The sequence below is a fragment of the Phacochoerus africanus genome, chromosome 12 (assembly GCF_016906955.1).
Source record: "Phacochoerus africanus isolate WHEZ1 chromosome 12, ROS_Pafr_v1, whole genome shotgun sequence".
NCBI classification, from domain to species: Eukaryota; Metazoa; Chordata; class Mammalia; order Artiodactyla; family Suidae; genus Phacochoerus; species Phacochoerus africanus.
The window spans coordinates 30,160,417-30,173,488 of NC_062555.1; the positions used below are offsets into that span (position 1 = coordinate 30,160,417).

Consider the following 13,072-nt stretch of genomic DNA (forward strand, 5'->3'; position numbering starts at 1 on the left):
AGAAACAGCAGAACAGAAGCACAAGCCCTGCCTGTTGCAAAGCAGACTCTGCAGCCTCTCGTGGGAGCCCCTCCCAGATGGCCCGTCTGCCTCTGGGGTGGCCAGTGACGGGACTGGACACGCCGCCACGGATGCCAGGAACAGGGCCTCCCAGCATGAGGACTCCGCTGGAGAGAGGAATGCAGGGAGGGAGGCCAGGGTGCGAGCACAGGGTGCCAGCCTCCAGCCACGAGCCCAGGCGGAAGGTCTGCAAGGAGACTCAGTGCAAATGGCTAACACATATATGGCTTTTTTATCAACACTGGGACAGAGGTGAGCAGAAGTGACCGCGGGGCAGAACCGGCCTGAGTCCCCACCAGCCGATCGCCCTGCCTCTGGGGGTCCACAGAGAAGCCCCTGAGGATTGACAGGAGCCCCTCGCCACCCTAGAATCCCTGCCATCTGCTCACCAGCCCTCTTACCTGGACCAGGGAACAAGGACACTTACACCTGCCTTTCAAATCTCCCAGGCTCCGCTTTAGGCAGCGCCCGTCCGTGGAGATCAAATGAGAAAAGCGTAACAGGGAGCCCCACCCAGGAACCGCGCGGCTCCTGTTCTGGAAAGGCAGCCACGTCCATCTCCCACTGGAAGGGCCATGGTCCAGCACTTCCCTGGGGCCTCTCTGGGAAGGGGGGGGTCCCCTGTCTTCACAGTTTGACACCCACTGTCAACAACGCGAGGTCCCAGGACAGACGGGCCCTCTTCAAGTCTGGCCAATCAGTGAACAGCTGGCCGGGATGTCCCGGGAACCACACCAGCAGGAGGCCGTGGTGACAAGGGGGGACAGCTTCAGGGTCTGGTCCTAGCTCTGGACCACCTGCCTCCCGGCCCCTCCCAGGGCGCCACGCTCCTGCACCTGACCGAGGCTCCTGGTGACCAGGCTGCTGTCCAGACAGGTCCCCAAGGGCCTTCTGCTCCCACGAGCCCACGGTCCATGGCCCCTTCCAGGAGCATGGGGAGCTGCACGCACAGGACACAGGAAGTGCTGCCACCTTGTGGGTCCAGAAGACTCAAACCACGGAAATGCCACAACTTCTGCCAAAGAGCCTCCCGGCGGGCAGGTAGAGCTGTGGAGGACGAGGGCGATGGGCATGCAGCAAGCACAGCTCCCGGGCGGCCACCGGAACCAGCTCCTTGCTCTCCTCCAAGGGGACCCATCTCACAGCCAGAGGACGGTGGTCTTTAAACAGAGGGACAGAAAGAAGGACGGGGGCAGGACCACAGACAGATGGAAAAGGAAACCTCCAGGGCTGACGACTGAGGTACCAGTGCTCTGGGTCTCGTCCGCGTCCGCGGCAGGCGGCTGCAGCCGCGGACCTACTTGTTCTTGCCCAGCAGCGCATCCACCTCCTCCTCGGGCTTGAGCGAGTGCCACTGCGCTATGGGCCTGCGGGGGTTGGCCAGCATGTCGGACCAGTGCCGCAGCTCCGTGCCCGTGGCGTTGCTGCCCACGAAGATCTTGCCGATGGCCTCATTCTTGCCCAGCTTGTCGTAGTCCAGCACCGTGACCACCACCTGCACCTTCTGGGAGTGGAGGGGGCGGTCCGTGAGGTGGTGGAAAGGCCCCCAGGCGCCTTGCTCCCACCTCCAGCCGCTATGGAGACGGGGTCACATGGGGCAGGGCCACGCCCTTGTCACTGAGCAGGTGCCCAGCAGCGCCCAGCACGTAGGGGTGGAGGCCGTGATCTCACCCCTAACGGAGAGGCAGACACATCCTCACGGAGGACAAGGGGCACTGACGGCAGCACAGGGAACTCAGGGCAGCTTCACGGGGAAGTGACGGGGAGAGAGGCGAGGACACAGGAGGGAGCTGGAGGTGGAGGCACAGGGACCTGAGCAAGTTCAGGGCCACAGAGGAGGCAGGATGTGAGGTGGGGGGGTGGGTCGAGCTTCAGAAGGAGAGACTGGCCTTGGTGGGAGGGATGGAAGGGCCAGGGTCAAGCCAGAGGGTGCCTGGCTGCGGGGTCTCGGAGGGAGGACATTGAGGGCTAGACACAGGCCATGTGATAAGGATGGAGTGAGGGGGGCTGGAGTGCTCTGTGGGGTGTTCTGGGGGTGCCCTGTGGGGTGCATGGGGAAATGCCCTGGGGCAGAACCAAGAGGAACTGAGAGGACAGGGCGTCTCCCACCCTATAGGACCAGCTCGCTCCAAGAAGCCCCACTGAGCCTCCAGGGTGCCTGTCCCCACATCCAAGCCCCCACTTCAGTGTCCCAGAGGCTGTTCACTGTGGGCCCCTTCCAAGCAAGGACGGGCCTCCCTACAGGCCAGCAAACCAGGCTGAGGAAACGCTCAGAGCGTCAGGTGAGGGGTGGGAGCCGGGCTGGTGGGGGGTTGGCAGCCGGGTGGCGGCTGTCTTGCCGGTTATGGGCCCCAGACAGTGTCAGGTTCTGTGGGACTGGCCTCTGCCCAAGTCTCAGGAAGACCCCGACCCACTCCTGGGGGCTGGGGAGCAGCTTGCCACGCAGACCCCTGCCGGCCTGCAGGGCCTGAGGCCAGGTCCGGGCAGCTGGGAGCAGACACGGTCCCCGCCCCCCTGTGGCCCAGCACCTGGATCTGCTCGAAGGGGATCTCGAAGCTGAAGGACTCGTTGAAATAGGGGTTCAGGGTCTTCTTCTTCACCGTGGTCTTCTTCTTCTTGAGCCGCTTGCCGTTCTGCATCAGGTGGATCTTCACGTAGGGGTCTGCGGGGAAGCCACCCGGAGAGGCCCTGAGCCGCGCCCACGTCCAGGCCCAGGCGGTGCCTCCAGGACCCACTCTGGCAGCCCCGAGCTCCGTGCCCCCGTCCCATCAACCCTGCTGACTGTGTAGATGAGAAAGCTCCTGCCTGGGGCCACAGGACAGGTCCCAGGATGTGGCCCACTCTCCTGACCCATGAGAGCCCGGTGCTGCGGCCCAGCCCACCGCCCCCCCCCCCCAGAGTCTGTCCTCACCTCGAGCCCCCCTGGGGCAGAGCCTCCCAGAGAAGGTCCCAGATGGACGAGAGACCACTTTGGGCTGAGTTCCCCATCGGCCCGCAGCCCCCAGGAGAAGTAGACGCCTGTCTGGGATCCTGCCTCCCAGGCCCACACCTCCAGCCAGCCCTGCCCTGGGGACCCACAGCTGCTGGCCCCAGCCTGTGTTCCTCTGTGAATCCCAGGGCTCCGCAGAGAGCGGCCCGCGGGCGCCCCCTGATGGCGGCCAGCTGCTCTGCTCGCACCTGAAAGGCCCCCCACGTCCATCTTCTTCAGGTTCTTGGCCTCCAGGATGCAGACAGTGAGCTTTCCGGCGGTAGGCACATAGCGCAGGGAGGTGCAAATGTCACCCAGCTTCTCGGGCTGTCCAGGCAAGGGGACTCGGGTCATCTCAGCCATCCCCCTGCGTCCAGCATGACTGAATAGCTGACCCCCCAGCTACAGGGCAGCAGGGCTCAGCAAGCCCAGCAGGACCAGCTGTGGGCGGCTTGGGTGCATGGCACCTGGGAGGCTCTGGACAGATGTGGGGGTTGTCAGGGACCCTCCCCAGGCTGAGCAGGGGCCTAGGGGTGGGTGTGGTGCCTGAGCCCTGGGAGCCTCCTTGCTGATCACAACCGCCCCACCTGCAAAGGGAGCTGAGGTTTTCAAAGCCCTCTGCATCCTTTTTCTTCCATCAATGTCACAGACAATGTTTCATGTGACCAGTGGGTGGGTGGGGGGGGGGGGCAATTTGCTCAAAGCCCCGCAGCGACTTGGCGGGGCCACACCCAGAATGGAAGCTTCCCAGAGAGAGGGGCCTCCAGCCAAGTCTGGCCACCCTGGCAGGACCCAGTGCAGCGCCTGGCACCCGGCACAGGCTTGGCTGACTCAAACAACTGGAGGAGCTTGAACCTCCCATGTGGCTCAAACAACTGGCGCTAAAATGGAGTTTTGGGTGCACAGCAGGTGCTCAGCAAGTATCTGGTGAGTGAATGAACACTGCAGCAGTTTCTGGGAAGACAAGACCCTGGCTGGGAACCCTCTAGAACAGTCCAGCTGCCCAGGGGCTGGATGAGGCTGAGTCCTGGGTCCCTGGCCCTAAGTGGGCACAGAGCCTTGGGACAAGCAAGTGACCACGTCCCATCCACCTGAGCGCCTCACTGGTCGGTGTGCTCATCAGCAGAGGGAGGCCCCGGGTCTGAGGACGGGAGCCGGGACCCCACCCCCGAAGCCCCATCTCACCTCCTCCTTCTCTCCGCCCTGCAGGTCCCGCCACTCCTCAATGGGCTGCCCGAGGTCCACGGTGTTCATGGGCACCTTCACCTCCCCGATGATGTCATGTTTGGAGAAGCGGTCGAAGTCATAGATGGCCATCACCAGGGTCTTGCCCCCCAGCTCCTGGTAGGGCACCTGCAGGGCACAGGCAGATGAGGGGGCAGCCGGCCTGGGGCCTCACACAGAGGAGACAGAAGGGAGTGAGGACAGACAGGGCGGGGTGGAGGGGGCGGGGCCGCAGGGCGGGGCGGGGCCGCAGGGTGGGGCGGGGCGGGGCGGGGCGGGGCGGGGCTGCACCTTGAAGGTGAAGGTCTCATTGAAGGCGGGGTTCAGCGTCTTCCGATGGACCTTGGTCTCATATTTCTTCTTCTTGTCCGGAAGGAGGAAGACTTTGACGTAAGGGTCCGAGGTGCCTCCCATGTCCAGGGCAGGCAGCTCTGCGGCCTGTAGGACGCCGACGGTGAGCTGTGGAGAGAGGGGTACAGACCTGAGTCAGAGCAGAGGGGGCAGCGGGGGAGGGGCAGGCGGGCCCCGGGCAGGGCTTTAGTGTCCCTCTGTCCCCCTGGAATCAGTGACCCTTGGGGAAACGGAAGCCGATAAGCAGCCCATCTGCCCAAGGTCGGCAGGACCCTTCCCCTAGCCCCCTGCCCAGCCCGCCCGCCCCATGGGGGACAATAGGCGCCGACAGGCCCCGAGTGCCTTCGAGCCCCTGCCCCCCACAGCCCCCGTACCTGGTTGGCCTGGAAATCGTAGTCCAGGGAGAACTGCAGCTTCCCCAGGTTCTCTGGCTCCTTCTCCTCCTCCCCCTCGCCTTCTCCCTCCGTCAGGCCCGTCTCTGCATCGTCATCGTCCTGGGGGGCTGAGGAGGCGGGGAGGGTTGGAGGGAAGACACAAAGGCCACCCAGTGCAGACCCCAGCCTGGAGCTGGGGGCTCTGTCCCCACGGGGGCCCGCACGCTCCCAGAGGCCACGCAGCTTCTGGAGTGGGGGTGGCTCCCTGTGCCCCCCTGCTCAGGCCGCCACCCCAGAAACACGTACCAGGTGCGCAGTGCAGGTGTCCCGGTCAGGTGAGTCCACGGGTGCGAGGAGCAGAGAGAAGGTGGTGAGAAAAGCCTGCTGCGGCGGGGCCAGGGCGGCTTGGGCCCTGCACACTCACATGTTCACATACACTCACGCACTAACACATTCATACACACATGCTCACATACACGTTCACACACACACTCACATGGTCACACACAAACTCACGTTCACCCACATTCACACACTAACACAGGCTCACACACTTACACGTTCACACACACACACACTCAGACTCGCACGTTCACACACACGTCACACACAAACTCACGTTCACCCACATTCACACACCAACACACCAACAGACTCACACACGTCCACACTCACACATTCACTCACACTCACCTTCAGACTCGTGTTCACACTCACTGTCACACGTGTTCTCACACGTGTGTGCACACTTTACACACGTTCACACACTCATACTCACACACGTTCAGCCACATGCACGTGTTCACACATTTGCACACTTATACTCACACATGTACGGTCACACTCATATGTCTACACATGGTCACACATGTTCACACTCACATCCATGTTCACACACATTCAAACTCACACGTTCACACACACTCAAAGCCCACCAGACCCTGAGATCAGCCCTCCCATCCACACCCGTATTGACCCCTTGGGCAGAAGGAATTGTTCCCCCAGAACAAGCGTGGGGCAAGGGAGGCAGCTGGAGGCCTTTGCAAACTTAGGAGGAGAAACGGGGGCCTTGGGGTCGGTCCAGCTCTACTGCACCGGGACGCCAGGCGTAAAAGGTCCAAGTCCCTGTGGACCAGACCCAGCGGTCCCACCCGCCCCAGGGGGCACTACGGCAGCACCTGGCTGACCAGCCTGGAGCAGCAGACCCAAGATCACCCAACAGTGGCTCGTGGGTGGGCAGGGGTCTCTCTTCTCGGCATTTTGTCCCAAATGGCCTCTTGTGGGGTGGATCAAGGACCAGGCCCTGCTGACACAAGGGAGCCCCGCCCCACCCCCAGCTGAGGGAGACGCGGTCCCGCCTACCTGGCCGCCCTTCATGTCCTTCATGTTCATGGCGTTCTTCGCGCCTTTGCCCTTCTCTTTCTTGTTCTTCTTCTTCTTACAGCAGCACTTCTTGCAGATGCAGAAGCAGCACGTAAGGAGCAGGAGGCACAGGACCACAGCGATGGCGATCAGAGCCCAGGGGGGTACTGCCACAGGGAGGCCAAGGTCAGCAGTGCCTGCCCGCAGCCAACCCCACAACGCTGGCATCAGAGCCTGGGGTGGGGGGCGCTGCCATGGGGAGGCCAAGGTCGGCGGTGCCCACCTGCAGCCAACCCCACAACACTGGAAAAGCTAGGTAGAGACCAATGCCCACACTGCACACTTTAACCCAGGAGTGATTTGCATGTAAGCTGCACACACTCTGGTGCTCTTGCCAATGACCTTGAGGACACAGCAGCCAGCTGTACCCAGGGAGGACCATGGCTTGCTAAGATCTGATGGCTCTGGTCCTAGGAGATGGGCTCATCCCGGGGGTGGGACAATCCTCACCAGACCAGGCAGGGGAAGGCCTGGCCCACCCCTCGTGTCCAGTCCTGAGACACAACAGGGACTCCAGGCTTTGGCTGGGCACAGGATGCTCCCCTAATCTGAGCCTTTACCAGCAATCCAGGAAGTGGTGGGGGCTTTTATTTTATACCTTACAAAATAAAGCACTTTTAAACTGTGACCGGAAAACTTGGATAATGATCTGTTTCATAAGGTTTTATCCTCTTGTGTTTTTTGTTTGTTTGTTAGTTTTCTTAGGGCCGCACCTGCGGCACATGGAGGTTCTCAGGCTAGGAGCTGAATTGGAGCCACAGCTGCCGGCCTACACCACAGCCTCAGCAACACAAGATCCCCGATCCACTGAGTGAGGCCAGGGATCGAACCCGTGCCATCATGGATCCTAGTTGGGTTTGTTAACCTCTGAACCATGAAGGGAACTCCCTGTTTTATCTTCTTTTGATTGGTTTTTTTTTGTTTTTTTTGCTATGCCCATGGCACGGGGAAGTTCCAAGCCACTGCAGAGACAACCCCAATCCTAAACCTGCTGCTCCACGGGAGAAGCAAGCCCTTGACCATTTCCTAGGCCATTTTCCCCAGGAGGTCAGGAATGACACGTAAAGCCCCCTGTCCCCTCATTCATGCCAGCCCGCACTGGCCCCTGTTCCTGATGGGGAGCCCTGACACATCCAAACACAGTCACAGCCTGGCCCCCACGATACCACCCCCATCGCACACGGGGCCACTCACAGGGGATCTTGTTCATCTCATTGAAGAATCTGTCCCTCATCTTGGTAAAGACATCCTCCGGGCCCTCCCGGGCACCCCCGCTCGCCGTGGAGTTGTCTGCGGGCCCCGCGGGCATGGTGGTGGTGGCAGGAGCCACAATGGGCTCCTGGTTCCTCTTGAAGATATTTCTCATGGCGGTGGTGGCGGGCAGCTGCGGGGGAAGATGCGGGGTGAGCGCTCCAGGGGCCCGAGTATGGGCGGCAGCGCCCCACAGACCGGGAGAGGCTCTTCCAAATGACAAGTCACATCCCTTCCAGCGGCCCCCACCCCGCTGGCCCAAGGCCCCAGCGCCAAGACCCCCCCCCCGCCCCCGAGTCAGACCCCAGCCCCATGGGCACCACCATCACCCCACATCATAGACGCAGAAACGGAGGCTCGGAGCTTGGGCAGCCCCATGCCCTCAGCCCCCCAAGGCCTGAAACAGAGGTTCAAACCATCGCTGACCCCAAGCCAGCAGAGCACAGCCTTCACCATCTCCTTCTTTCCCAGCCACACCCCCCCCCAGGAAGGAGTGGGGGGTGGCCCCCCCCCGCCCCCGGGAAGGACCTGCTGAGCCCCCAACTCCTCACCTGCTCCAGCAACCCTGCCTGTGACCCTCCAGACCGCCTGGCTTGGTGGCTCCCTCAGCACCCAACCCCTCCGAGCCTCCTCCCCGGGTCGCCCCCGGCTCAGGTTCCACTCCAGCCCTGCCCGCTGCACACCCAGCACTCACGGCCCCACACGAGCGTGTCACTGACACCAAAGCATCAGGGAGACGGGGAGGAGAGCCGTCCATAGTCCTACCTTCCAGAAGTAACTCGGCTTAGCATTTTTGGAGAATTTTATAACAATATTTTTTCTGAGAGTGTTTTACATGTTGAGACCAAACTATATATATATAATTGTCTCATCTGCCTTTTTTCCATGAAGAATTCTGTCATAAACTTTTATCATTGAAAATGTCCTTTGGGAGTTCCCGTTGTGGTGCAGTAGTTAACAAATCCGACTAGGAACCATGAGGTTGCAAGTTCAATCCTTGGCCTCGCCCAGTGGGTTAAGGATCCGGCATTGCCATGAGCTGTGGTGTAGGTCGCAGATGCAGCTGGGATCCCACATTGCTGTGCCTGTGGTATAGGCTGGTGGCTACGGCTCAGGTTCTACCCCTAGCCTGGGAACCTCCATATGCTGCAGGAACAGCTCTAGAAAAGCCAAAAAAAAAAAAAAAAAATGTCCTTTGGAAGGTCCCATCATGGCTCACTGGTGAGCAAACCTGACTTGGATCTATGAGGTTGCGAGTTCGATCCCTGGCCTTGCTAAATGTCCTTTGTTATTAAGCCACTGAACAGTATCCTGCTGCACAGCAGGACCACACTGGTTTAACCCGTCCACAATTAAACACTTAGCCAGTTTTCAAGGTTTTGCCACTACAAATATTGCATTTAAGCGAATGGGTCTTATGAGTTTTTCAAGACTGCTCCCCCAATCCTACTCCCGCCCCCACCAGCTATTTCTGCTTCTCGGAATGAGGGTACAAGCCTCCTCTGAAGGCACCGTGAGGTCAGACGGGTGCTGGCATGAACATTCCTCTGCTACCTGCCCAGGGGTGTCCACAGATGGAGTGACCACACCAGGTGCTCCAGGTCATAAGAACAAACAGCACAGAAGCCTCAGTCTTACTTAATAGCAACGCACAGTACTTCTTAAAGCAAAAAACGTTACACAGCAGAGGCTGCAAACAGTACACAAATTTTACAGGTAAAAGCAGGGTTTTTCTCAGGATGTGCAAGGGGTGAGTTCATTCTGCATGCAGGGGTTTTCAGAGTGGAAGTTTTAGGAGCCCTGAGGTCACCGACGCCCTTAAGAACCCAAGGCCTCATCCCTGGGGACACGTGACCTTCACAAACGACTGGGACCTGACTCCCTCCCTCATACCCCTCCAAGCATTTATTAAGCTCTGGTTCTCTGCTGGATTAAAAGCATCTTGATCCTGAAATTTGGTCTGAAATGAAAAGGAACCCCCACTGGCCCTCGCCACCGGGGGCTAGCAGCCCACTCTGATGAGAACCACAACTGGACCAATCACGGGACAAAGCTGAGTGTCCAGGCCAGTGTGGCCTGATTTCAAAACAGCTTTATGGAGGGGAATTCACATCCATATAATTTAGTCATTTAAATTGTATAGTTTGGTGGTTTTTAATATATTCAAAGTTGTGCAACCACTACCACAATCTAATTTTAGGACATTTTCACCAGCCCTAAAAGAAACCTCATTTCATTATTAGTCACTCCACATTCCCACCCTCCTCCCAGCCCTGGGCAACCACGAGGCTCCATTCTATCTCCACAGATGTCCCTATGCTGACTTTTCTTTTTTTTCTTTTTATGGTCGCACCTGCAGCATACAGAGGTTCCCAGGCTAGGGGTCGAAACGGAGCTGTGGCCACGGGCCCACACCACAGCCAAAGTAACACTAGATCTGAGCTGCATCTGTGACCTACACCACAGCTCACAGCAACGCTGGATCCTTGACCCACTGAGTTAGACCAGGGAACAAAACCGCATCCTGGAGTTCCCATTGTGGCACAGTGGTTAGCGAACCCGACTAGGAACCACAAGGTTGCAGGTTCGATCCCTGGCCTTGCTCAGTGGGTTAAGGACCCAGCGTTGCCGTGAGTTGTGGTGTAGGTTGCAGATGCAGCTCAGATCCCGCATTGCTGTGGCTGTGGTTTAGGCCAGTGGCTACAGCTTCAATTAGACCCCCTAGCCTGGGAACCTCCATAGGCCACGGGAGCGGCCCTAGAAAAGGCAAAAACCAAAAACAAAAAGCAAAAAAAAATGCATCCTCACAGAGACCATGTCAGGTCCTTAACCCACTGAACCACAACAGGAACTACCCCCCCCCCCCCCCCCGCCCCTTTTCAGATGGAAATTCCCAGGTCAGGGACTGAATCTGAGCCACAGCTGCAACACACACCAGATCCTTGAACCCACCGCACTAGGCCAGGGAACAAACCTGTGCCTCCCTCCACAGCGACCCAAGCCACTGCAGCCAGTCTTAACCACTGCACCACAGTGGGAACTCCTGACTTTTCCCAGAAATGAAGTCATATGATATGTGACCTTAGGGTTTAGCTTCTTCCATGGAACACAGTGTCCTCGAGGCTCATCCACCTCATAACACAGTTGACACTTCCTTCCTTTTTATGCCCAAATCATACTCCATGACAGAGATAACACATTTTATGTATCTCTTCATCAATTTCTGAAAACCTGGGTTATTTCCACTCTGGGGCTATCACGAATAATGCTCTGATGAACATCCACGTGTATGTTTTGTGTGGACATATGTTTTCATTTCCCTTGGGTAAATACCTAGGAATGCAGTTGCTGTGTCATATATAAACTATGTTCGATATTTTAAAGAAATACGAGGCAAGCACAAATCAAAAACAAACAATAAATCCACAAAAAAAAAACCACAAAAGAAGGAAAATAAAAATGAAATAAATAAAAGGAAATCATCAAGCCCCCAAAAGAAAAAGAAAGGAACAAAGAAGAAACAGAATCAACTGGAAAACAAGGTTAAAATGACAATAAATACACATGTACCAACAATTACCTTAACTAACTGTTCATGGACTGAACGCTCCAGTCAAAAGACCCAGAGTAGCAGAATGGGAAAAAAATACCAAGAGTTTACAATATGCTGCCTGCAAGAGACCCACCTTAGGGCAAAGGACACACATAGACTGAAAGTGAGGGGAGGGAAAAAGATAGTTCACAGGAAAAGAAATGGCAAGGAAGTGGGAGTTACAATACTCCTATCAGACAAAATAGACTTTAACACAAAGGCCATAAAGAAAGACAAAAAGGACACTCATTAATGATAAAAGGATCAATTCAACAAGAGGATTTTACACTCATCAAAATACATAAAACTAAAATACGTAAAACAAATGCTAACAGACATAAAAGGAGAAATCGATGGGAATACAATGATAGTAGGAGATTTTAACAACCCACTCACATCAATGGATATATCTTCTAGACAGCAAATCAACATGGCAACAGAGATCCTAAATGGCACAATAGAACCACTGGACTTAATGGATATTTTTAAGACATTGCATCCAAAATAAAAAGGAGTTCCCATCGTGGCGCAGCAGAAACGAACCCAACTGGGAACCATGAGGTTGCGGGTTTGATCCCTGGCCTGCTCAGTGGATTAAGGATCCAGTGTTGTGTGAGCTGTGGTGTAGGTAGAAGCTGCAACTCAGATCCCAAGTTGCTGTAGCTATAGCGTAGGCCAGCAGCTGCAGCTCCTATTTGACCCCCTAGCCAGTGAACTTCCACAGGCAGCAAGTACGGCCCTAAAAAGCAAAAACAAACAAACAAACAAACCTTGAGACGAGCAACAATGAAAACACAACCACACAAAATCTATGGGATGCCACAAAAGCAATAAAGCAGTTCTTAGAGGGAAGTTCATAGCAATTCAGACCTTCCTCAAAAGAGGAGAAAAATCTCAAAGCAGCAGTTTGACCTACCACCTCCAAGAATTGGAAAAAGAAGAACAAACAAGACCTAAAGTCTAGTATTCCCATTGTGGTACAGCAGATTAGGAATCCGAACAGTAGGAGTTCCCATCTTGGCCCAGTGGAAACAAATCCGACTAGGAAACATGAGGTTGCAGGTTCGACCCCTGGCCTTGCTCAGTGGGTTAAGGATCTGGCATTGCCATGAGCTGTGGTGTAGGATGGCAGCTGCAGCTCTCATTCAACCCCTAGTCTGAGAACTTCTGTATGCCATGGGTGTGGCCCTAAAACAAACAAACAAACAAAAAAGGAATATAAAAATACAATACTTTTGGAGTTCCCTTCATGGCTCAGTGGTTAACAAATCTGACTAAGAACCATGAGGTTGCGGGTTCGATCCCTGGCCTCGCTCAGTGGGTTAAGGATCCGGGGATGCCATGAGCTGTGGGGTAGGTCGCAGACGCAGCTCGGATCCTATGTTGCTGTGGCTGTGGCATAGGATGGTGGCTACAGCTCTGATTAGACCCCTAGCCTGGGAACCTCCATATGCCAAGGGAGAGGCCTTAGAAAAGGCAAAAAGACAAAAAAAAATGCAATACTTTTTAAAATTGTACCCACCAAAATTAAATACCTAGGAATAAACCTGACCAAGGAGGAAAGATTTGTATGCTGAGAACTATAAAACAATAATCAAGGATATTAAAGAGGATCCAAAGAAATGGAAAGATATCCCATGCTCCTGGATTAGAAGAATTAACATCATTAAAATGGCCATACCACCCAAAGCAATCTACAGATTTAATGCAATCCACATCAAATTACCCATGACATTTTTCACAGGCTAAAACAAACAATCCAAAAATTTTTATAGAATCATAAAAGACCCAGAATTACTAAAGCAATCCCAAGGAACAAAAACCAAGGAG

The 13,072-nt window shown here is 56.0% G+C and overlaps 1 protein-coding gene across 2 annotated transcripts in view; it reads right to left on the bottom strand.

The window, feature by feature from the left end:
• Positions 1–273: 273 nt before the first annotated feature.
• Positions 274–13,072, bottom strand: part of SYT2 (synaptotagmin 2) — an 83,101-nt gene continuing 70,302 nt past the window's right edge. For both annotated transcript variants that reach the window (XM_047755253.1, XM_047755254.1), the window contains exons 2-9: positions 7,594–7,783; positions 6,340–6,506; positions 4,978–5,097; positions 4,544–4,711; positions 4,214–4,381; positions 3,238–3,355; positions 2,589–2,722; positions 274–1,564 (exon numbers count right to left, since the gene is read on the bottom strand). In XM_047755253.1, coding sequence (XP_047611209.1) covers positions 1,358–1,564; positions 2,589–2,722; positions 3,238–3,355; positions 4,214–4,381; positions 4,544–4,711; positions 4,978–5,097; positions 6,340–6,506; positions 7,594–7,765 — 1,254 coding nt within the window. In that variant the 5' untranslated portion in view covers positions 7,766–7,783 and the 3' untranslated portion in view covers positions 274–1,357. The remainder of the gene's footprint in view (positions 1,565–2,588; positions 2,723–3,237; positions 3,356–4,213; positions 4,382–4,543; positions 4,712–4,977; positions 5,098–6,339; positions 6,507–7,593; positions 7,784–13,072) is intronic.